At 43.9% G+C, this 26,217-nt stretch overlaps 1 protein-coding gene across 1 annotated transcript; it reads left to right on the top strand.

Moving 5' to 3' along the window:
* Positions 1 to 1,894: 1,894 nt before the first annotated feature.
* On the top strand, positions 1,895 to 22,858 carry LOC309405405 (astacin-like metalloendopeptidase; the record flags this gene model as incomplete). The annotated part of the gene is made up of 12 exons (XM_082000175.1): positions 1,895 to 2,044; positions 4,558 to 4,574; positions 5,287 to 5,311; positions 6,220 to 6,291; positions 7,298 to 7,432; positions 7,991 to 8,108; positions 8,860 to 9,038; positions 9,152 to 9,236; positions 9,635 to 9,762; positions 10,743 to 10,858; positions 11,286 to 11,511; positions 22,683 to 22,858. Exons 1-12 carry the CDS (start codon positions 1,966 to 1,968, stop codon positions 22,856 to 22,858), a joined length of 1,356 nt encoding a protein of 451 aa, XP_081856301.1. The 5' UTR covers positions 1,895 to 1,965.
* Between the last annotated feature and the right edge of the window lie 3,359 nt (positions 22,859 to 26,217).

The raw sequence follows: 26,217 nt of genomic DNA, 5'->3' as shown, positions 1-26,217 counted from the left end.
CTGTAGCATTTTCCCAATAACACGCTACAAAGATGCTAAGGTTACCATCTTTCCTAACTTGCTTTCTGACTTCTTTTATTCCCTCACTATCTCTGATCCCTCCATTTGCTCCTGGACTGCTTTCCCCTGAGAGCGGTCTGAGCTTTCCTTTTTTCCCCTAAACTCTAATTGAAGCAGATTATATGCAAGCCCCATTCTGCAGTGTCTTTTTGGTGTGGTTTTGGAATACCAAGGCATCTGGCATCACGGACATTTGTTTTGCCCTTATGTTGAGTGAGAAACCTGGAGAACCATTCTAGGCCTGCAGACCAGCGCTGCACAACTTTGCTTTAGAACAAAGAAGATTTTCATCCCTATGAAACATAAATATTAAGAAAGGCGCTTAGCATTGCTTTAGTGCAAACATTTATGTGCACAGAGGACACACAAACTGCCTGTGTCAGCAGTATTAGCATGCTGACAATGCTTGCCCGATCTTTGTTCTTTCATGGTCACAAGGACCATGTGCTGCCCTGCTTTTTACTGTCTTGTGCCTAGGGCATACCTTACTTCAGCCAGAGTGCAGGGACAGATGGGGAAAAGTATTCCCCTACACTGCCTCCCTGTGGGGGTAAAGAAAGTTTATCCCTGGACTTTGTCAGTCCAGGCTTTCCTAAAATAGCAGTGTGTGACTGTGAACTTTCCTCCACTAAAATGAAGAGTAATCCCCACCAGTGCAATTCAGATTACATTTCCATGTAACTCCTAGCCTTGACAGAGTATGATTTGGACACAAATAGGTGGAAAGCCCTCTGCTGCTTCTTGATTCATTCACCAACATGGGTAACTTCTAGAACGTCTTGTTCAATACAGAAAGAAAGAATAACAGTGTGAGAGGGTTTGAAACTTACTCTGAGGGTACCTGAGCACTGGCATGGTCTAGAGACAGTATCTGTATATTCTGTAATTCAGTTTCCTTCTCCATGCATGCAAAATGTACTCTGACACAAAACAAGTGTGTATCAGAGACCAGACAATTCCCCAGCTACAACACCTTCAGCAAATGGTTCACCAAGCAGAGCTTTGCTGTGAAAAGAAGTTGTGACAAGAGGTTGCTGTGACAAGAGGCTCAGTGATTGCTGGTTTACCACCTACAAGCGTTTCTTGCTAGGTCTGCTCGCTGCTTCCTACATCCACTTCTGGACAAGTGCACTCAGCAAGCAGCTGACCTGTAAACCATTCTCAAAATGAGTAAGTGCTGCTATGCTGCTGCTGTCTTTTTTCTCCTCTCTGACTGCTGGTCACAAAGCTCACGAGGGCACTTGCTGCTGTCAGAATGCCAGAAATTATGGAACACAGGAAATGTCCATGATGTTATGAAATACCAGGAAACACAGAAGAGGAAACCAAAATTCTACTTCTAGAACCATAAGCTGAGAAGGTGAAGGATATCTTCTCAGGGAAGACACAGACATGACCTCACTGAGTAGTTGTTATGTTCCAAAGCAACACAATATTGTCACGGCCTTCTGTGCTTTCCGTGACATAAAGAAAAAAAGTCACCTACCATCTGAAACCCCAACAATACAGTGCTCTGGAAAGTTATCCAGGAACAAGGGCTTCCTAGGTGGTATCAGTCAAACTGAACACTTAAGGAAAGATCCTCCAAGAAACAGAGGAAGTGCATTGGCAGCACAAACATGAGGCTGATCCAGCTCTAGAGAGCGGCACGAATGACAGCATGAAGAAAAGGGATGCTATAGATCACAGTGACAGCAGTAGCAGGGCACCGGGGGATGCCCGGGGGCTAAACGGGCCGTTGAGGCTGCAGAAGAAGTTTGCTTCCTGCAGGATCCCCATTGGCTGGTGCCGGTTTTTCAGCCCCGGCAGAGCAGGCTCTGCTGGTATATCTAGCGGCAGCGCTCCTGAACTGGCAGAGATAAGGACACGCACTGGTGGTCTGTCAGGACTGGAGACGATCTGAAGATGTTCCTAGTCTTCACTGCATTTCTGCTTCATGCTACCCTGGGCTTCCCTATTCAGGTGAGAGCAGTTCCCTGCAACCGTGCTCTGGCTTCTAATTGACCTGTTCTTCCTGGAGTGAAGCTAATGGAGACCCATTTTGATAAATTTCCTGCAAGAAAAATATCAGTAATTTAATAATATATATAAAGCCAATCTAACAATTTACTTCCTCCTTTGGCCTGATTTTGATGCTGCTGTTGCTGCATTTATGAGCTAAGGAAGAATAATGTTTTTTCCCTATTGGTTTTGCAGGAGAACTATGGAAACAGCACAACAAGTAAGTAGGATTTATACTGTATTTTAAAGACACCTGTTAATTCTTGACTTTGTATTACACACTTTGTTGGTGTGTGAGTGACTTAGTTTTAGAGCATGTGAAAGCACTGACTCTCAGGCCTTTTGAATAGGGCCATATTTCCTAATTTGCTACTGGGCTGAATTCAGATGTGTTTTCACACAGGTGTGATTTACACATACTTTTGGGGTATGGTTGTTAGGTTAATTCAGATGTGCTTTCATAGATTTGAAAATAAAATGTATATAAGACATTTTGATACCTTTCCATTAAGATGAGTGTTACAAAAAGGCTGCTCCCCTCATTTGCCTCCTTGCCTAACTTGTTATAGTGGTAAGAGAAAGGGAGGTCAGGCATCAGAGAAAGATTTGCTTTGTGCTGGGGTGGAAAACAAATAGTACAGGCTTAGCTGAACAGCTTTTGTAAGCTCACAAAATAGAAGGAAGTAATTGCAGATCTCCAGAGAAGGTCAGTGGAAATAAATCTGTAGGTAGACTTTAACTACAGCAAGGAACTGCCAGGTCGGGGGTTTTGTTGTGAGAGGAAGAGGCCTTGGAAAAATTTGCTTAACACAGTCAGAGCAAGTAAGTGGCTGATGAAAACTGACCAGTTCTTTTTTTGAGCTGTCATTTATGGCATGGAAGCAAAGAGATGTAAAATTACTGCTCAGTACATTTGGAGCCGGCTGAGCGACACGCTTGCTTGAGTTCAAAGTAGTCAGTTACTGGGACTCAAAGTTGCAGGGTTCCTGGGACAAATGCATACAATGAGTTTTAATTTACCATTCTTACTGCTTTTTGTGCCTTTTGAGACATCTTTCAGTATTTACAGTGCAGGGAAAATGTGAACTGTATCATTTTGTAAGCTGTATCACACCAGATGTTCATTTATCAAGGACATGGCAGATGCCTTCCGTGATGTCTCATTTGGGTTTTTAAACAGGGGTTGCAGGCTTTATGTGCCTAGGAATCTGAAGCATAATTTCCCCTGACTTTGACTAGTCAATTAATCTAGTGCCTCTTGGGTACATGAATTCTGAATCTGGTCAACCCATCTTAAAAATCTGCTTCCCTGAAGAACTTTTTTAGATGCCATGGGTCTCTCTGATGTAGCTGGTGGGAGCTGACTGAACTTTTCTAAAATAAACCACTATCATTACATTTGACTTCCATTGCCGTGCAACCGAAGTAACAGTCTGGAAAGACAGACTGAAGCTTTTTTGTCTCAATAAAAGCAATTCTGTTGCATGTTCTAGATTCTGAATAGGAGGAAGTCCCCCCCCGTATGTTTGGGCAATAACCACTGTGAAAAGGGAAAGGTGCTGCAAGGTGTGACAGAGCTTGGCACATCTTCTATTGAAAAAACATGGTCAAAAAGATAAGGAATGTGGATAGGCTTAGAAATAAGATCTATTTGCATAAGTGTTCTCTGTGTCAGTGTTGGATAAGAAAAAAAAATAATGGCTTTATATTTTGATAAGGAAGAGTGCAATTACTGGCAAACTGGAAGAGATTGCCAGAAAGGGTGGTGGCATATCCATCATACTTAAGAACAGGTCACACAAACTGTGATCAGGAATAACATAGATAAAACTGTTTCTGTCTTAGGGAAAGAAGACAAACTGGATGACCTCTGGAGGTCCTTGCAATTTCTAAACTTTTATAATATTAAAACAATGAAGTTTCTGCTCAGAAATTTATATATATCAGATCAGATTTTCACTTCTGTGTTTGTATCTAGAAAAAAGATGTCACACTAGAAAGACACGTTAGGACTCAGAATGGTTCCAAGCTGCTGTCAGGTACATACTGAAGCTGAGATTATTTGCCCTGTGCTAAATTATAGCCTTCATCCCATTTTATTACTTTACTCTGACACTGTGAAACCAAAGAGTATTTTTGAGCTGGTTAGCCTGCACCCGTTGCAGTGAAATCTAGGGACAAAGCATATTTTTGTCCCTAGTTTCCTTTGTCATTTTCCACTCTGAAGCTGATAAAATGCTTCACTGACTCTTAGATGGTAAATGACCACGATTCCATCCCTCAGCACAATCTACTAGGAATTTTCGTAGCTGTTTGTCTAAAAACCAATTTAATTTCTGTGCCTATGCATCAGTTAGTGCACCCGGTTCCCCTCCAAGCAAAGGGATCTGCCAAAGGCATTCCCTTGGCTGAGGAGGCCTGTGCTATTGAAGTGAAGTTGCATTCAGAATCTAATTTGCTGCTTTTGCTTGTCTCTTTCTTCCTTGCTTTTTGCAGCAACAGAACCGAATGAGGTAAGGACAGCTAAATCATCTCTTTTGATCACTTTGGGGTTCAGCATTGTGGAAAGTGAGGTCAAGACTCATGTACTCCACCTGTATCTCCATCTGTGCAGGAAAGTCCTCTCAGATCAGCAGTGTAACAGAGTGAGAAGTTTCCATCCTTATTCCATTTATTGCTCCACAATGCCCAGAAATAGCCCAGGAAGACTTTGCTTTCTCTGGGGTCATAGAGAAAGCTTAAACTTGCTTTTTAGTTATAGAAGCCAAGGGAAGTATGGCAATCTCTTTTGCTACAGACATGACCCCCACAGCTGGGTACCACTCCCACAATTCCCTAGTAGCAGTATGTACCATGGCCTTTCACTGCTGTATTGTGAGGTGATACTGGGAGGACTTCACAGGTGATTTCATCAACCTTGCACTCCTACTAGCAGGAACATAAATAAAGAGGGAGGATCTAAAACTTACTCCACACTTCAAATTGCATTTCCCAAGTCTCCTATGCTGATTGCCTTTATGATATCCATATTTGCCAAGATATCAAAGAATAACGTCTACCACACCATGGTGCTTCTTTACGCATGGCGTAGTAAAAAAAGCTCAAGACTGGTAAAAAATACTGTCAACAGTAGCCTGGACACTTTCGATCCTTTGCATGTTATATTATTTAATATTTATGTTATAATATAAAGCGTGAGATAATACTAATGCATTATTCTTGCAGGTTACTACACAAGAGGATATATACGGTATGTATTATTCCAACTAAGTATTTGATAGAATATACTGATTTTTAGCTACCCAGTTGCTACAGAAGATAACACATGTATTAACACAAATTAATCTTAAGGATGAAATTTTGAATGAATGAACTCACTATGACATTTCACACAAAGCAGAGTCTCTTGGTTTTGGCCAATTGCTTCACCTTGCTAAAAACCTCAGCTCTTACTTTTGCTAGAATACCTCTGCTTAGATAATGCCCTGACCTAAGTCACTTCCAAAGGTTGCAGAAAATGTAGAGGCCATGTGCTTGTGCTTTTTATTGATGCCAAGACTTACGGCATAATGCTTAGAGTTGGTTGATTCCACTTGTAAAGCCTAGGGGTCCCTGATGCTGGGCTTAGCTGGGGACATCAGTCTGTCCCCATGGAATAGGAATGCAGTTCCAATTTCATTGGTTTCAAGGGTTTTTCAAGAGGCCAGCAGGTCCAGCAGCAAGCAGAAGGACTGCTCTCCATCCTTTTTTGCTCCTGGTGTCTTATGTTGGGAGTTTGAGTGTGAACTGTGCATTCAGAAGGAAAACTGTGCTGAGTGCACAGAGGGAGCCATGCAGCCAGTTGTCCACGTGAGCGGGACAATACGGACTTACAAGAGCCAAAGGTCCAGGCCTTAAAATGCCATGGCTGGAGGGGAGAGGGAGGGAGGGAAAGACTGAAAGAGAATGCCTCTTGGGACTGGATTAATGCCTAAATAACCACAGCTGGGAGGTTCCCAAGATTGTGTCACTGAGCAAATAGCTACATGACTGAACACCATGCCAGTCCTTGTAATCAGGACGCAATTTAAGTGAGCTCCTGGAGACTCATTAGGTTAAAAATCAGGATTCATATTTTCCCTGGGAATGAGAAAGTGATACTCTTGTATTTCTGCACAGAATCTCCATTGCCTACAGAGACTGACTTCGAGGATGAAGTTATTTTTAACAGAATTCTGAAAATTAATGAAGGTAATGCCACCAAAGCCCTGCTTATAATGGGTCTCTCTTGCTTTTTGGGGTGTTGTGGGAGGTACAATATCTTATTACAATCTGTATAGATATTTTCCGGATCTTACATACCATGATGTAAGAAATGCCCAGACACAGGCCACTGGGACTACTGTGTGGTCTGCTGGCATCTCATATCTATAGTGTCAATACTGAAGATGATACAAGGTGTGGAGGCAACTGAACTATCCAGGTAACTTCTTCAGCTTTAGGTCTCAACATATTTGTCATTCTTGGGACATAAAAAGGGAACTTGGATATTTGGATCCTTTATTATTTAACTTCCTTTTTCTTGAATGCAAGCATTGCTTGCATTCAGTCATCCTATGGCTTTGTAGTACATACTCCTAGATAAGCTATGGTCAGTTCCATGCTCCCTGCTCCAGACTTCCTGTCCCTTGATTCTTCCAAACATTCCCTGTTCTATCAGCTTGTCTTTCTCACATTTTCCCCTTCAGCAATCATTCAAGAAGCTTTACTACTGTCTGTAGAAACGGACACCAAACATTCCTACAGTTTTCTCTAGACAACACTCACTTTTCTTTTTGGTTTGCTTGCCCTCTTGGGTTTCCTTATTGGCACCTCCTGCCTTTGCCCAACACCCTTCCTGGGCAGACATTTGATGCCATTCATTCAGTGTAACATGATGGATGATGAAATATTATCAAAGTACAGCATCGCTCTCACTATTGCAACTGCTTTCAGTCATTCCCTGTCTTGCCTCAACCTCATTTAACAGAGTTAGAGCTTCCCACCTCTCCTCTTAGCTAAGGACACAGCAGCAAAGGTAGGGAAGCAGATAATGTGCATCTAGCCCAATAGTCCACTTCTCATTCTAGCCAGGAGCAGATGCTTAGGGAAAAATAGAAAAGGAGGATGAGTAAAGAGTGACACTTTTCCAAGTGTGCTTAGCAAACGTCCAGCAATCTATGGCTCAGATATTTCCACCCTTTCTCTCCCACCACAGACAGCTCTCAGTATTTGCAAGAAGGTGACATAGTTCCACAAAGGAGTCGCAGTGCCATCAACTGTCGCCATTGCCATTGGCCCCAGTCCAGTGATGGGATAGTTCGTGTTCCCTATGTCTTGGATCCTACTTATGGTGGGTGTAAATTTCGATTTTTTTTTTTTAATGGATTTTATTCAATGAACTTCAGGTAGAAAACTACTTCTAGTGGCCACACAGTTGATTAAATCAATTCTAAGGATTTACTTGTGCTGTGCAAGCACAGATGAATCGTAAATTACAAAGATCTGAACAGGAAAAAGAAAAAGAGTTCAAATTTCCTTAAGAAGTTTGCATCCATAATATTTTGAGTCTAGTGTCTTGCAGACAGGAATGGTACTTGCCAGAATACCTGCCTTTATAAGGTTCATGCCTATTGCTGTGTGGTTTCAATAGCCTGCTTTTCATTAGCAAAATATCTTCCCATAGCTGTCTCCCAAGTGTCCAATCAGAAGATACATCAACAGTCACCACTATAATTTAAAATAAGTAGTTGAGAAGAAAAGGCTCTCACTTGAATCTATTTGGACAAATATCTGGATAAAGAGGATCTTGTGCCAGGCTATTAATATCTTAAATGAAATTCATTACTGAGCAAAAAGCATCTGCCCATTGTCCTTATGTGACTCCCAAAATTAACCCTTTCTTCTCCAGAGGAGAGCCACATAAAGGGGATTCATGATGCCATGGCAGAATTTGAAACACTGACTTGTATTAATTTTGTGAAGCGCAAGACAGAACGTGACTACCTCAACATTAAATCAGCCGATGGGTGAGTTGAATGATAAATTAACAAATTATTTCTATACTGTTTTTCAACTCTTCACTACACTGATTCTGTGTGACCTTAGAGAGGAAAGAGGAACAGATTTAGAGAAGAAACTTTGTTTTATCACAGTGCCCAGAACTTGCTGGTGCAAGGACTCAGCAGTTACATCAGGCACTCACCAAAGACACTGAAGTGATGCAGACCATGGGAAAGCACCATTAAGGTGGAAAGAATGTCTAATAATATCTGTATAATTCGCACTTGAGCACAACATATAACATTACTGTAGGTCTTATTTGCACATGCAAAACCAATTTCAACTTATGAAATAAACAGTTTTCTGAATCACACTGTTGGCTGTCAATGTCAGAATTAAAGCCTATGAGAGAACTGTCCAAGACCCATTAGCTTGAAAGTGCTATTCATCTTAGCTCCATCTCTGATAAAGTGTTCAGTATTTTGGAAAAAAATTATTTCTTTTGGAAAAAGTTATTTCTCAGGACTTGAAGTCACTGTGTACAGAAATGCAGGAGCCTCCGTGCTAAATGAAGGTCTTCCAGGAAGCTTTAGTGATGATCATACTGTTTGTTGTTTTCTATGCCATGGTCAGTTTTGCCCTTCTGAAGACTGATTTTCACAGTGGACAGGAAGGAATCCTTCCACTCTCACAAGCAAAGTTCTCTGTACTGTCTCTTTGCCTGCCTGCCAATAAAAATCCAATAAGTCTTCTGTTGGTGTTCAATGCCTCTCTCAGCTGCTGGTCCAACTATGGGAAAGTAGGAGGTGGACAGACTGTCTCTGTGATGAAAGGAGGCTGCATGTGGAAAGGAATAATTCAGCATGAACTGGACCATGCTCTGGGCTTTTTGCATGAACATTCTCGAAGTGACAGGGATAAACATGTAAAGATCATGTGGGAGTACATCAGTCCAAGTAAGTACCTTTGACTCCTCAATTTAGAAAGTGGTATAGATTCCCAGCTCTTCCTTCTTCCCTGAAGGGAGTAGGTAGGAAGCATACTCTAAGCACAATGTCATATATTACAGCTGACAGACAAGACTTCAAGAAATTTGAAAACTCCAATAACCTGGGTCTTCCATATGACTATTCCTCAGTAATGCACTATGGCCCGTAAGTAGCAGCATGGCATTGCTTTTGTTGGAACTCAAATCTTACATTAGAATTAGTTTCTGTAATAACTTTCCTCTAACTACCAGTTTCCCCATTTCCCTTTCTGAGAAAAACACTGTGAGTCAGTTCAGACAAGCCACTCCCTAAGATTAATTCATTATCCTTTGGCTTTCCATTAAGGAGCCATTCACAGCTGAGCTTGGGAGCAAAGAAGAGCATCTTGAGATTGACTCTTCTTTCTGTTGGATGTCTTAATCAAACCTACTTGAACAGTACTGTTAGTCACAACAACGTGTGTACAATTCTTGTTCTCCCTCCAAAGCATGCCATTAAATACTGAAAGAAGTAATTGTACTTAGCATAATTTTTCATGGGTGTTCTTTTTTTTTTTTTTTCAGATACACATTCACTAATACCACTGGGAAAGCAACTATTGTACCAATTCCTGATGGATCAATACATATTGGACAGAGGCAGGGACTGAGCAACTTGGACGTGGCCAAAATCAACAAACTTTACAATTGTAGTTAGTATCTCAAAGCCACACTTTCATCTACTCAGATCCTTCACAGGGATGTTTGGGCACACTGCAGAAGCAGCAGTTTCTCATCAGACTATTTTTCTAAATTCATGGCAGCCATTAGGGTCACTCTGGGAGAGAATGCAAAGGTGCAGCTGGAGGCACATTGTGATTAGTGAGAAAATGCTTTCTGCTTCTATATGGAATCAGATACATTCACTATTGGCATAAGTGGCTGCTATGCAAATGGCCTAACGGCATACCACGTTGTATGCTTCACTGGAGTAATTTGGTTTCTTACAGCTCAGGAGACAGCTATAAACCCCATGAAGAGCCAGGTGTCTCCGTTCCTCATTGCACTTTGTATTTAAGATCTGAGCCAGTGACAATTTCATAATGCCTTGTCCAATTTTCAAATGTTTAAGCTGTCATTCTAAATTTGTATGTATTTTTAACTCTTTAATTTTAACCTCTGCTAGAAGAAATTCTCCCATACAATCGGATAAATTTATTCAGTCAAAGGGAAAAACCATGATGAATAAAGTATTACCCCTTGCACAAAGGAAAGCCCAAGTTCTCTTCCTAAGTTTAGAATTTAAGCATTGCGGAGACATCATGTTTGTGCTTGACTCTTCTGACATCACCTGACCTCATCTCAGTGGAAAACAATGTCACCCATTGCAGTGAATTGAAACCTCTCACATTCTTAATAAGAGGTGCAGAAAGAGGTCACTTGCTAAACTATGGAGCTGATCAACAAAAGCTAATGCTTTTTCCAAGCACCACTATCCTTTCCATTTTGATATTTGTGCATTATTTGAAAATCAGGTCAACATGATTCCTTATTTTAATCAAGACATATCAGTACTCTGAAATGAATGCTGGTAGATCAGAAAATCAAGACCAGTCCATTTTGGAGGGATTGTAATTGTAAATGAGTGGAAGCTTCTGCAAGCCTGGTGCTGAAGCAAATGTTTCTTTCTCAGGTCGCTGCAGCACTATTCTTGATACAGCATCTGGGTCACTGAGTTCTGCCAACCACCCAAGAAATTACTCAGACAACACCAACTGTGTCTGGCTCATCCGAACCCGATCCAGAAAGGTAATCACAGGTTAACAGTGGTCTTGGAATATGGCTGCACTTACTTCTTTCTATGTTAAACATTTGCGCTTTGACTGCATACCAGTTGCCAGGTAAGATCATTTCAATGGGAGAGATTTCAGACAAGTCTCTACTTCTTCTTCATGTCCTTAAGGCAGGTATGGGCAAAGACAACTGCAGAGTTGCGATTTTGAAAAACCTCCATACGTTGGACTTCAGGTTTGCAAAATCAAGACAAAGCAGTCTGAGCAAGGGAGCATTCAGTCACAATCCCATTTGATCTGAAGCCTGCAACTTCAGGGGATGAGAGGCAAGGGTGGGTAAGCAGGTCCAGTTCGGGCTTGGCTACAGCTTACATTCTAAGGGACGCTCCGTGGAAGAAGTCACATACACATATATTAAAAGCTAGTTTTTTCTTCCCTTCCAGATTTCCCTGCACTTTCAAGCCTTTGAGCTGCAGACAACCAGAGGCTGTCAGAGTGACTATGTTAAGGTTTATGATGGATCCAGCAAATCTTCTGCAGTTCTAATGGACAAGACTTGTGGATCAAAGATACCTAATGATGTAGTTGCTTCTAGTAGTCTTATGCTCATAGAGTTCGTCACAGATGGTGCTGATACAGCTTCTGGTTTCCAAGCCACCTTTACTTCTGGTAGGTCTCAGAACAAGGAGGATGGCAAAGAAAAACAATCTGTGTCAAATCAACCTTCCTTTTCAGAGTGGAAAAAACATGGTTTGAGGAATTGCTCTCTACAAGAGACATCACTTCCTACTTTGCTTTTGATGTAATCTATCAGTCCTACACTGATACCATTTATTAATTCAGGCAGATGGGGCCATGCTCAGGACAGATGGTGTATGCCAGGTGATTCACTGTTTGCCTTGCCTCTTAGATACATGCCATTCCAAAGCATGTGCCTTAAGGGTAACATCCATTTAATGTTACTGCTAGTGTTACTAGCACAGCAGAAAGAGAATAAATCATAATGCAGTATTTAGACATTGCTTCTCTGGAAAAGATGCACTTTTTAATCACACAGTTCAGAGGGTGAGACAGATCTATGGTGAACCAGGTCACCCAGCTCTATGGCAAGAAGAGAGGCAGTATTTCCATGGTCAGGATCCCTGGAATGCATCCACCAAAACCACATTTGCTTCTGTCCCATTTAATTAAGAACTAAGGCCACAACTACACAATTAAGTTACCACAGGCTTTCAAGTTAACGTGTATCAGCTGGAATAAAGAAATGCCTGTGTGCGTATCTGTAGCCTGCAACAACTGTACGGTAGTGCAGCTTGCCTTACTTAGTATGAAAGAAAGCTCAGCTGTGTCATGACCTTGTGTTTGCCATGGGATAAGACCAAGCAGACAAGGTTTGCATAAATCCACTGAAATGCAGAAACTGAACTGTATACCAAAAGCAAAACAGCAATTTTGCATTGTCTTTATGTAGTATCTATTTCTGTCCATTGTAGCTACAGAGGAAAGAAGAATAAGAAAACTCCCCATGTCACTTTGATGTATCAACAACTATAAAGCAATCCTAGTTGTCAGATAAAATGTGATTTAGCATTTACATATTTTAGAGATACTACAGCTTGTTCAGAGAGTTCTGAAAGCTAAATATTCTCTCTTTTCACTTACAGTGAGGACCCAAAGACAACCCAACATCCACAACTGACTTAATGAAGAAGAACCTATTCTGTGAATATTGAAATTATGTGTTTCCTACTTTGCTCCTTTCCTGGCTTGGATCAGTATGAAATTTAATTCTATTAAGAATCAAATTTTTCATCTTCCTGAGAAAGTTTATTCCCCAAGCCATATAAATGTATGAATTCTATACATCTGTTGTGCTCCTCCTTTTGTCTGCACTGTTAAGTTATTACATCTTGCTATTTAACAATTGAATAAAAAGCTTCATTAAAAAAAAAAAAGTTTCTATTTCTGTTTTCCAGTAGTCCCTTCCAGCCACACACACTATCAATATGGTCTTACTTCTTAGCCCCCTTCATTCAGGCACAGGGCTATCTCTTATGTATACCACTGACATCATCATAGGTTTAGGTAGTTGGCCGAAGAGATCAGCTCCAAAGTTTACAAACTCATTTTATGATCTTCAAAATGTTGAGCATGAAAAGGTCTTAGAAACAGACTCTTTACCCAGTGTCGTGGTTTAGCCCCAGCCGGCAACTAAGCACCACGCAGCCGCTCGCTCACTCCCCCTCCCACAGTAGGGTGGGGGAGAGAATTAGGAAAAAAAACCTTTTGGGTTGAGATAAACACGGTTTAATAGGACAGAAAGAAAGAAGGAAACAACAATGATAATACCAACAAAGGAATGTACAAGAACAAGTGATGCCCAATACAGCAATTGCTCACCACCCGGCGATCGACAGCCCGTCCCCGAGCAGCGATTTCCGCCCCCCGGCCAACTCCAGTTTATGTACTGGGCATGACGTCGTATGGTAGGGAATATCTCTTTGGCCAGTCTGGGTCAGCTGTCCCGGCTGTGTCCCCTCCCAGCTCCCCGTGCACCCCCAGCCTGGGGCAGGCCAGCACAAGAAGCTGGACTGTCCTTGACTGCTCAGCAACAACCCAAAACATCAGCACATTATCAACAGTTTCTCATCCCAAATCCAAAACACAGTCTCACACTGGCTTCTGTGAAGAAAACCAGCTCTATCCTGGCTGAAACCAGGACAGTATCCACCCCTTATTCCATACCATTTACGTCATGCCCAGGTCCTGTACTTTCAATACATTCCAATTATTCAGTATTACTCTTCCTGTCTTTTAATATATACACACAGATATCACTTTCTTAGTCCATGGGCCATCACTTTAAAATGTCTGTGTAGTTCATTCAGTCCATGACTCTGGGCTTCATCCATCATAGCAGTCTCTCAGGGCAGGGGAGATGGTATGTGGTGTTGGATCGTTATCTAGCACGGTCCATGTCCATGATCTGCAGGTCGAAGATGTCGATCTCGAGGGAATTGTTGGGCGCAAGCTGCTGAAGCCAGTTCTGGTTCCATCACTGCTGCATGTTGCTTAGTTTCGGTGAAGCTCATTCTTCATCAGTCTGGGTGATTCTTACTGTAATACCATCGATATGGTAGATAGCAACCATAGTAGTAATGACATACTGTATTGTGTAACAATTAACATAATACAATTCAAATCATTGACTATTTTCACCCAAAATCAAGTCTCCTTGAGGTACACATCGGACTTCCCCATCCTTCCGCATTACCCACCAAGTGCACCCAGGTCCCTGGGCAAAGGCAATCCCACGAACGGGTTTGCCTTTGCCTGAGGCAGGAGTAACCCAGACTGTCTTCCCCAGCATGTTTCTCACATGCACCACAGGGACTTTATCCCCTTCTACAGTACGTAAAAGTTTTGATTGGGCAGGGCCGGCTCTATTAGTAGATCCCCTAGTGTTGACTAACCAGGTGGCTTTTGCTAAATGTTTATCCCAATGTTTGAATGTCCCGTCACCCATTGCTCTCAGTGTAGTCTTTAACAGTCCGTTGTATCGTTCAATTTTTCCGGAAGCTGGTGCATGATAGGGGATGTGATACACCCACTCAATGCCGTGCTCTTTGGCCCAGGTATCTATGAGGTTGTTTCGGAAATGAGTCCCGTTGTCCGACTCAATTCTTTTGGGGGTGCCATGTCGCCATAAGACTTGCTTTTCAAGGCCCAGGATAGTGTTCCGGGCGGTGGCATGGGGCACAGGGTATGTTTCCAGCCATCTGGTGGTTGCTTCCACCATGGTAAGCACATAGCGCTTGCCTTGGCGAGTTTGTGGAAGTGTGATATAGTCAATCTGCCAGGCCTCGCCATATTTATATTTCAACCATCGTCCTTCATACCAGAGGGGCTTTAACCGCTTGGCTTGTTTGATCGCAGCACACGTTTCACATTCATGGATAACCTGTGCAATAGCGTCCATGGTCAGGTCCACCCCTCGATCCCGAGCCCGTCTATATGTTGCATCTCTTCCCTGATGGCCTGAGGTGTCATGGGCCCACCGAGTTATAAATAATTCACCCTTATGTTGCCAGTCCAGATCCACCTGAGCCACTTCAATCTTAGCAGCCTGATCCACCTGATGGTTGTTTTGATGTTCTTCGGTGGCCCGACTCTTGTGTACGTGAGCATCTACATGGCGTACTTTTATGACCAGATTCTCTAGTCGGGCAGCAATATCTTGCCACAATTCAGCAGCCCAGATGGGCTTGCCTCTGCGTTGCCAGTTGCTCTGCTTCCATTGCTGTAGTCACCCCCATAGAGCATTTGCCACCATCCATGAGTCAGTATAAAGATAGAGTATCAGCCATTTTTCTCGTTCAGCAATATCTAAAGCCAGCTGGATGGCTTTCACCTCTGCAAACTGACTTGATTCACCTTGTCCTTCAGCAGCTTCTGCGACTCGTCGTATAGGGCTCCATACAGCAGCTTTCCACCTTCGATGTTTGCCTACAATACGACAGGACCCATCAGTAAATAGGGCATATTGCCTTTCGTTCTCTGGTAGTTCATTATATGGTGGAGCCTCTTCAGCACGCGCCACCTCCTCTTCTGGTGATATTCCAAAATCTTTGCCTTCTGGCCAGTCCATGATCACTTCCAAGATTCCCGGGTGATTAAGGTTTCCTATTCGAGCCCGCTGTGTAATAAGCGCGACCCACTTACTCCACGTAGCATCAGTCGCATGATGTGTAGAGGGGACCCTTCCTTTGAACATCCAGCCCAGCACTGGCAGTCGGGGTGCCAGGAGGAGCTGTGCTTCAGTACCAACCACTTCTGAGGCAGCTCGAACTCCTTCATATGCTGCCAGTATCTCCTTTTCAGTTGGAGTATAGCGGGACTCAGATCCCCTATATCCTCGACTCCAAAACCCTAGAGGTCGACCTCGAGTCTCTCCTGGTGCCTTCTGCCAGAGACTCCAGGTAGGGCCATTCTCCCCGGCTGCCGTGTAGAGCACATTTTTAACATCTTGTCCTGCCCGGACTGGCCCGAGGGCTACGGCATGAACTATCTCCTGTTTAATTTGCTCGAAGGCTTGTCGTTGCTCAGGGCCCCATTTAAAATCGTTCTTCTTCTGGGTCACTTGATAAAGAGGGCTTACAATCAGACTGTAATTTGGAATATGCATTCTCCAGAAACCCACAACGCCCAGAAATGCTTGTGTTTCTTTTTTGCTAGTTGGTGGAGACATAGCTGTTATTTTGTTGATCACATCCGTTGGGATCTGTCGACATCCATCTTGCCATTTTATTCCTAAAAACTGAATCTCTTGTGCAGGTCCTTTGACCTTACTTTGTTTTATAGCAAAACCAGCTTTCAGAAGGATTTGAATTATTTTCTTCCCTTTCTCAAAAACTTCTTCTGCTGTGTTGCCCCATACGATGATGTCGTCAATGTATTGCAGATGCTCTGGAGCTTCACCCTGTTCCAGTGCAGTTTGTATCAGCCCATGGCAAATGGTAGGGCTGTGTTTCCACCCCTGGGGAAGTCGATTCCAGGTGTATTGGACACCCCTCCAAGTGAAAGCAAACTGTGGCCTGCACTCTGCTGCCAAAGGGATCGAGAAAAACGCGTTAGCAATATCAATGGTGGCGTACCACTTGGCTGCCTTTGACTCCAGTTCATATTGAAGTTTTAGCATGTCCGGCACGGCAGCGCTCAGTGGCGGCGTGACTTCATTCAGGCCACGATAGTCTACTGTCAGTCTCCACTCTCCATTAGACTTTCGCACTGGCCATATGGGGCTGTTAAAGGGTGAGCGAGTCTTGCTGATCACTCCTTGGCTCTCCAGCCGACGAATCAGCTCATGGGTGGGGATCAGGGAGTCTCTGTTGGTGCGATATTGCCGCCGGTGCACTGTTGTGGTAGCGATCGGCACCTGTTGTTCTTTGACCCTGAGCAACCCCACCACAGAAGGGTCCTCTGAGAGACCAGGCAAGGTGGACAGCTGTTTAATTTCTTCCGTCTCCAAGGCAGCTATACCAAAAGCCCACCAGTACCCTTTTGGGTCCTTGAAATACCCTCTCCTGAGGTAGTCTATGCCCAGGATGCACGGAGCCTCCGGGCCAGTCACAATGGGGTGCTTCTGCCACTCATTCCCAGTTAGGCTCACTTCGGCCTCCAGCACAGTCAGCTGTTGGGATCCCCCTGTCACTCCAGAAATACAGATGGGTTCTGCCCCTATATGGCTTGATGGCATCAGGGTACATTGTGCACCAGTATCCACTAAAGCCTTATATTCCTGTGGGTCTGATGTGCCAGGCCATCTAATCCACACAGTCCAATAAACTCGGTTGTCCCTCTCCTCCGCCTGGCTGGAGGCAGGGCCCCTCTAATCCTGCTCATAGTACTCGTTACCCACTTCTTGTAAATAGGAATCAGAAGTCCCCTCAAGAGGATCAGAGGTGAGATCAGCTCTTCTATTCTTTCTGGGGAACTGCCCACTGGAAAGTGGAGCGATGATTTTTCTGGAGGAACCTGAACGCCCTTTTGTAATTGTTTTCCTTTGCAGCTCGCGTACTCGTGCCTCTAGGGTCGAGGTAGATTTTCCATCCCACCTCCTCATGTCCTCTCCGTAGTCACGCAATTGAAACCACAGGCTGGCTCGCGGTGTGTATCCTCTATATCCTCTCTCTTGAACAGAAGAGCGCTTACTCCTATATGGCTGAGACACTGGTCTGTACGGGCGGAGGGTAGGGCATATCCTCTTTGAATTGCCGGAACTCCTGGGACAGTTTCTCTACAGCAGAGACGCAGGCCCGTAGGGAGGAAGAGAGACTTTCTTCGTATTGCCGGAGTTGGCCAGCCAATTCATCCACCGTTGGTCTCTCTCCGTCTTTCCAGGCCATTACTGCTAATGAGTTGGCATATGATGATGGTGCACTCCGTACAAACTTCCGCCACATAGGTCGTGTGCAATTGACTTCATCTGGATCTTTGGATGATTGTCCATTGTCCAAGTCACCATAAATCACTTCCAGCACAGCTAGCTCCCTCAGGTACTGGATACCTTTCTCCATGGTGGTCCACTTGCCTGGGTGACATAGAACATCTTCCTTGAAGGGATACCTTTCCTTCACACCCAACAGGAGTCGTCTCCAGAGACTGAGGACTCGTGCACCTTTTCCAATTGCTTTGTCAATGCCCCCTTCCCTAGAAAGGGATCCCAGCTGCTTGGCTTCCCTACCCTCTAGTTCCAGGCTACTGGCCCCATTATCCCAGCATCGGAGCAGCCAGGTGACAATGTGCTCACCTGGACGACGGCTGAAATCCTTTCGCATATCTCGCAGTTCACTCAGGGATAGAGATCGGGTAGTTACCGTCTCTTTTATGAGTTCTTCCTCTTCCTCCTCTTCAAGCGATGACCTGCTCTCTTCCCTCCTCAGTCCTTGTGATGGCCCTGCTTCAGAGCACTCTGCCTCCTCACTCGCTTCCTCTGCCTCCTTCTTAGCAGAATCTTCCTCCTCCCTTACTAAACGAGCTGACTTCCGCTTCCAAGATTTCTTCTTTTGTACAGGGGCAACTGATACTGGGATGGGCTGGTTCTCTGGTTCAGCTGCAACAGTCTGAGTAGCTACAGTGCCTGTTGCAGGGGTTGGAGTAGTCACAGTGCCTGCCACATTGCCATCAGACCCAGAGAGCCCCTCTCCCCTTTGCACAGTGTTAAATAGAGCTCGGTAGGCATGGGCCAGGCCCCAGCACATTGCAATGATTTGTGTCTCCTTGGAGCTGCCAGGCCGACAGCATACTTCTTCCAAATATTCTGCTAGTTTATCAGGATTCTGCACTTGTTCGGGAGAGAAGTTCCAAAACACCGGAGGTGCCCACCGCCCCAGGCATTTGCCCATGCTGTTCCACACACCCTGCCATTCATAACTATCCAGCCTTGGGGCAGATCTCCGGGTGATATTCTTAAATTGCTTGCCAACCTTAGACAAAACCGAAACAATGTTCCCCAGAAGTAGCAATAGAGGTATTATAACTACCCAAGGCTGTTCAAAATATGGAAAAATTACTGTGATGAAGGAGGAAACGTTATGATAGAGGGTATCAAAGGTACCATTCTGCATTTCCTCCATAGAAAGCCTTTCAGAGGCAGAAGTATAATTGCTAATCGTCGCCACAAGACTGTAGCCAAAATACAGTAACGGCTTTAGTACAGAGCTCAGATGATACCACATTAAGCTCAAGGTCAGTGCTCTAAAAACAAAACTTGCAGGCGAGACATTACTAATCATTGCCAGAGTACAGCAGCCCGCAGAGACCAACACCGATCTTTAACATGTACAACAAAGACGAGAGCATCATGCAAATCACATAAACTGATATTGTGACCTGCAACTGTTATTATCTCAAGCCTCGTGCCCCACGTTGGGCGCCAAAAAAGGACTGTCGTGGTTTAGCCCCAGCCAGCAACTAAGCACCACGCAGCTGCTCGCTCACTCCCCCTCCCACAGTAGGGTGGGGGAGAGAATTAGGAAAAAAAACCTTTTGGGTTGAGATAAACACGGTTTAATAGGACAGAAAGAAAGAAGGAAACAACAATGATAATACCAACAAAGGAATGTACAAGAACAAGTGATGCCCAATACAGCAATTGCTCACCACCCGGCGATCGACAGCCCGTCCCCGAGCAGCGATTTCTGCCCACCGGCCAACTCCAGTTTATGTACTGGGCATGACGTCGTATGGTAGGGAATATCTCTTTGGCCAGTCTGGGTCAGCTGTCCCGGCTGTGTCCCCTCCCAGCTCCCCGTGCACCCCCAACCTCCTTGCTAGCAGGCCAGCACGAGAAGCTGGACTGTCCTTGACTGCTCAGCAGCAACCCAAAACATCAGCACATTATCAACAGTTTCTCATCCCAAATCCAAAACAATCTCACACTGGCTTCTGTGAAGAAAACCAGCTCTATCCTGGCTGAAACCAGGACACCCAGCCTAAGATTCGAGCTTCCAAAAATGACATCTCCCTTAACAAATCTGTTATATGCTTAAATCACAAGAAAGATGGACAAGACAATATTGTTGCCAGTAAATGACTGGTACTTCTGGTTGCAGTTTTCCTTGTACAATTCTGGTAGGCAGGGGACAGCTAACGGTGCTTGTTTACGCACAAGCCATTTTTAGTCCACAGATATGGTTAAGCCTATCAAAGGACAAGAGGTAGACTAGATAATGCTGCCAGAATTCATGCACATATTCTGTTCTTCAGGGAAGAAACTTTTTGTCAGGCAAGAAGCTAAACTCTCCTCTTCTGATCTCATAAGGAGCACAGAGAGGTGCAATGAGGTGGAGCTCCTGAAGAGTTCATTTTATAGCCTTTGCCTGCGATCACACTTTTAAAATGACATCCTCTTGACCAAGTAAAGACCGTAACAGACCTGAGAACAAAATAGGCTGCTATTTTACTCTTGTGGCATAGACAGTTAAACATATGACTAACCTGGGTATTTAATACTTGTATGTTTAGGTCTGAAAAAAGCAAGTACTTTTCCTGTAAGTTCTTACTCTGTAACACTAGGAACCCTGGAATTTTTCTCACAGAAACATATTTCCAGAAAAGAACAGTGGGAAATAAACTTGAATCTCAGAGAAAAACATATACAGCAAATGACAAATTATTAATTTCTTTTCTTTTGTTAAAGGAGGTACCAAAAGGTCTTAATTTGCAAGAATTTGCTCAAAACTCTGTCTATGTTTATACTATTTGATGAATAATCGGTCAATTCTTGATGATAGAGAAACTTTAATTTCATTGAAGATTGCTTCTTTATACACAGTGGCTGTGCAAATGCCTCTGAACACAGCAATTTTGAGTCCGCTTTAGAAGAGACATTTCTTCAGTTCTTCAGATGCTGCAAGATGGGTTCAACTTCTGATATGTTGTTCTAGTTCCTCTCAGCAGTCAAGTGTTGCTATTTCAGCATAAAAGGAGTAGTCCTCTGAATTATTGTTAAAAATGCAGTTCTAGAGAAAAATATTTGACAGTTGTGATTCCTAAGCCCCTACAAAACAAAATGGAAGAAATAATACTGCAAAGCCAGAATCTACTGGTCGATCAGTGAGGACCAATATCCTAGCTGCTTTTTTTGGAGAGGAATTTCAGGTAGGATTAAAGTGTTCCACTGGGTGATGAAAAGGCAGTTTCAGGTGATTTAGGTTCTTACGCTTGAAGGAGGGATAGTGATTTCAGTTGATGAGCTTTGTGGAAAAGAGCTCGGAAATACTGTTGGCAATGGCCTCGAATTTAATGAAGCTGTATCATCTGTGTACTGCTAAAATAATTAAGAGGTTTTCTTTTTAAGGGAAGTTAATCTGTGTTAAGAAAAAAAAAACGCAGTGGACGTTAAGACCCTGTGGTTTCCCCTTCTCATTCCACTGGAAGAGGAGTGCCAAGAGGCACTGCCAAGAGGCAGCCAACAGAGTCCAGGCCCACGTGGGGTTGGTCTGATCCCTGTTGCACAGGGCAGGGGTAAAGCTGATCACAAAGGCTGAGCCAAGGTCCAGCCTGAGCCTGTGACCCCTCACTTGCCCCAGGGCAACTCTCCACAGACACCAGCAGCTTAGGATGTTGTGAGCAGCCCCAGACAGTCATGGATTCCACCTAACCTGGCTTCCTGGCCATCAGCTGGAGTGTACAGGGGACAGCAGTGCTAGGCAGCCTGTCTGTCTGTGTCTGGAAACGCTGTTCTAGCCTAAGGAGTTTCACATCCCCTTGTTGTGACCATAAATGTCCCCCATCCCAATTTCAACCTGAGGGTAGATGCCCCAGTTCAGAGGGATGGTATCTCCACCTATTGCCCTATAGCATGTGTGTTACCTTTCTCTCATGTAGATGGGGGTTTCTCTCCGGCTCTAGGGACATGCACAGGCTACAGACAGGGCATCAGGACTACCGCTGAGTGTCTCAGCCTAGGAATGGCTTCATGAGGCTACTACTGAGTGGGTCCAGTTATGGTTCCAAATATTCATTACCAGATACACATGCACGGCTATGTCTGTGTCCTCTTCCTCATCCTTGATTATCTCCAGAAGAAACATCAGATAATGCAGCAACATCATCTTCAGGGACACCATCTCACTGGAGAAAATGACTGCTGGGCAAGTGAGTACTTCAGTAGGGAGAGCAGTGTCACAAATCACAGCTGAGATCGTCCCAGACCCATACCCAGGCATGTGTACCGTCTCCTCTGGGACAGTAGTGGGCATCTCCCTCAAGCAGTCCTAGTCTGGAAGATATTTCAGCAGAACAGAGCGCCAGGCATATTGTGAGGCTCCCCTGCAGGTTTCTATTTCTGGGGTGCTGCCCCAGAGGGCTGAAGCTGTGACTTTTGCTTCTGGATCAAATCCACTTTGGGCATATGGAGACCTTCACATATACAAAGCCTCTGAGGGATGTGGCAGAACATCTCTTTTAGGACACCAGCTCTTCCCCCAACCTACATCCATAGCAATCCAGCCAGGCCAGTCCTTGCAGAGAGATTCTTAACAGAAATACGAAGATTGGCAGGAATGCTGTAGGGATGGAAATGTGCACGTGTGAGAAAGCACTGGCAGAAGCAGCCGAACAAGGGTTACAAGAACAGCCTGTATTGATAACAAAGGGACATCATTCCCATGACACTGCACCCAGGAGGATCATGGAGGAATGCGTTGTTTATGGCATGACCACGGGGTCTATACTCCATTCAGGCAACAGCACAGACGACGTGTCAGTGGAAGATCCTGCAATCACATACCAGCAAGTTTGCAGCAACTAAATGTGCCATTCCTTTTTCCTATTAGCCCAGCAGGAAAACAGAGATATCCTTCCAGCGACGACAAACCGGTTGTTTGACCATGAGAGCCTCTTCTATGGGGAGGCACAAGGCTGTAATTCCCATGCTTACTTCAGTGATGGTTCCCCGTCATGGTCTCAACCCTTCCTCACCAGGCACTCTGCAGACGTGGGACAGTTATAGCGTCGCCGTGAACCCCGGCCCCCCACTGGGGTCTTTGTGTTCAGAGCCCGGAGGCCCCTGCCGCCTGCCCGGGCCGTGCACCGTCCTGCCACGCTGCCCACGCTGGTAGTGACAACGCAGGGAGCGTGGGATCCCTTACCTACACCCTCTGCTGCCTTCTGTCCTGGAGCTCTTCGCCCCCCTCACTGCCTGCCCTTCTTCACCCCTCACTCACCCTCCCTCCCACCGAGCTGGCCGTGGGGTCTCCGTAGGGCGGGGAGACGCATGTGCTACGAGCAGGAAGCACAGGCAGACGTCCAGGCAGGGGAGCTGGTGCCCCAAGGCGGCACGCAGACGCAGGTGGGGCTGGCCTGGGTGCAAGGCCTGACAGGAGCAGCAGAGGTTCCTTTGAGCTCCGCTGCCAGCGGACGCAGAGCTGCGTTCAGATCAGGCCCTGAGCACGTGCGGGACGCCCCGAAGCAGAGGCGTCAGCCGCAGCCAACCTCCCCATGCCCTCCCTGCAGCAGCAGCAGGGGAATGTCAGCAGCGCTATCGGCAACTTTACTTCCCATTCAGTTGTTTAGGTCGAAGTCTTCACTAACTTATTAGGCTTTTTTTTTTCCCCCCAGGCAACTGGTTTCTGTGGAAAGTGTTAGCTTATTGAAAGCCAACCTTTCTTAACCAGCTGCCACTTGGGTTAAGACACTGTGCTTGCAGGGGAAGATTGAAATACTGCTTTGTGGAAATGTAGTGCAGTGCTCTATACCTTAGCATCAATATGCAGACTATTTCTGAAAAAAAACAACCCAAAAAAACCCCCAACCAACCAACCAACCAAAAAAAGTTCTGTATTGTAGATCAAATGCTAATCTTTCGATAAAACTTTTAAACGTAGCTTAACTACAAAAGAAAAACCACTATTCTAAATCTATCTAACGGCCCAAGGGATAAAAAAATTCTGTAAACAGCTGTGGTATGGAGCACTAAATAAAAAGAGAACTGGAATGATCTGGATTTCATAGCAAAAATGAAAATCAGTTCTACATGTATAGATTATATTTTCATTTGAGGTTATACTCCACTTCCTCTGTAATTGAATTTTTCTTCCCTTGAATTTTTCTCGTTCGTACATACTGATGCATGTGCTGGTGATACATCTGAAAGATTTTTAGCCATTGAGGAGAGGTTCTTCCATTGACTCACAGGCTTCCTGTGTTGAGAAGGAAAATTTCTTTACAAATAACTTTCTCATTATTATTTTATATGAAGGATAACTTTTTTCTTTTCTTTTGTATGCTCAAAAGAAAAAAAAAGTGCAAACAAGCACAACCTTCCCCTTCCTCTTCCAATTCTAGCACATACAGTCATTCGTAGCAGCTATCCTGTACCTCATTCTAGCTTCAAAGAAATCAGTATCATCCTCTACCAGGAGAATCTAGGAAAATAGTTACAGCTCAAAGCACATTCTGAAGTTCATTAAAAGATAGAGTCACCCCATGTCTTTAATGAGTACTTGTCCTTTTAAATGAGTGATAGACATAAAAATGAGAGACCTGACAATGGAAATGAAAATAAAACATTTTTATTTGGCATTAATGGGCAAAATAGATGTTGCCTGAATTTGCCTGTTTTATATCTCTGTCAGGAAAATGGTAAAGACAATATTAGAAGGGATACTCTTTTCTTGTTGGTTTTTTTTTTCATTTTAATTATCTTTATTTAATTTATTTATCTTTATTTAATTATCATTTATACTTAAAGAAATCCCAGACATTTTATTCCTCTTATTCTAAGTTCATTTCAGCTTTGATGATATGAGACAGAACCATTTAATTTGGCATAACTTACTGCACATTATATATTAGTCAGAATTTTTGAGTGCCTATTGTTCCTGAATTCTCATGTAGTAAGGAAGCTTTGCCTGTATGCTTAACATCTGGAAACATTGACAACTAGTATTACGTGACCAGCAAGTGCTCTAATCCACAGGCAATCCATGAATTACAGCTGACAAGTGTTGTATTAGGGTAAATTTCATTTTTATTTATAAACTCCTGGAGCAAGCATGCAGAAAGTCATACATTTTAAAGTGACTGACCTAATTCCATTGTATTTATCATATATCACATTTACTGTATAATTATAGTACCTTGACTAAACTGTGGCCCAGTGCTCAAAAGGCAATTCCAGTGAAGTGAACAATGACAATAATAATAATAATAATAATAATAATAATAATAATAATAATAATAATAATAATAATAATAATAATCCTTTTCGTTCAAATGGGTTCTCAAAAAGCTGTAAATATGAAACAGCCATTCAACATAGAAAAAAATTGTTCTGGAGAAGTGTTTATTCTTTTTTAATAACTTGAAAATTTAGTTTCCTGAATATTAGCAGTGGATAAAACATAAAATCCTTTTTCTGGCTTTTTAGGGGACCGCATAGTCGCCTAAAGGAGAGGATAATAGGGGGAATATAGAGTAATGCACACATTCAAAATGTCATCTTAAACAATAAAATTGTATAAAGCGTTACTTAAGAGAGTGACTAACACTATATATAAATAGATAGCTATTTGCTTTAGGCAAATAGAAGCAAAGGTAGAAAGTAAAAACTAACAAACTATAGGTATGCCAATCAATAAGCAAGCAAGACTCCCACACTGATGGCCACTTATGCAAAAACCCACTTATCTGGATTTTAGGACAAATCTAAGAATAGTCATCATTCCAAAATCTTCCCATCCTAACCCCAAATATTCCAGCCTGTTTCACGCTCTCCTCCTTTTTCTTCTTTCTTTACATCTCCCACACCCATCGCTCCAGACTTCATATCAGCTCTTCTTCCCACAGATGTCTGCCAGCAAGACCGAAAGGAGAAATCCCTCACCCATCCCAAAAAAAAGCCCCCCCAAGCAGCAAAAACCAGAAGGGTTTTAGATGCTGCTGTCCTGCAGCCGTTTCCTCAGAGGCTGCACGCCGACCACCCCTTCACACCCAACGCCACCAGCTGTTCTCCGCCTCAGACAGTCCCACTCACACACCCCAAACTTGGGCCAAGCCAGAGGAGGAGGCAGCTGGGACAACCGTAGGTTGACTGCCGTGGTCAACCCCTGTGGTTCACCACAAGGATGGCACCGCACGCTCGCTGCCCGCGGTCCGTCAAATCCTCTCCTGGCGCCATCTTGGCAGGAGATGTGAGCGACAGCTGCGAGGGGCATGAAGGCGGGCGAGGGGGACCCCTTGCAGATTTAGGGAGCCGAAGTTTCAAGGTAAAACAATGGATTTTAAAAAATTCATTTATTCTAGTGAGAGTTTCAGTCTAAGAGCCAGGTTCTTGACTAGTCGTTCAGCCTCTCTCAGCTGGATCGCCTA

Source organism: Phaethon aethereus (genome assembly GCF_964289735.1).
Source record: "Phaethon aethereus genome assembly, chromosome: 5".
NCBI classification, from domain to species: domain Eukaryota; kingdom Metazoa; phylum Chordata; class Aves; order Phaethontiformes; family Phaethontidae; genus Phaethon; species Phaethon aethereus.
Note: the sequence above shows the minus strand (reverse complement) of the source record. Positions and strands in the feature narration are given on the sequence as shown.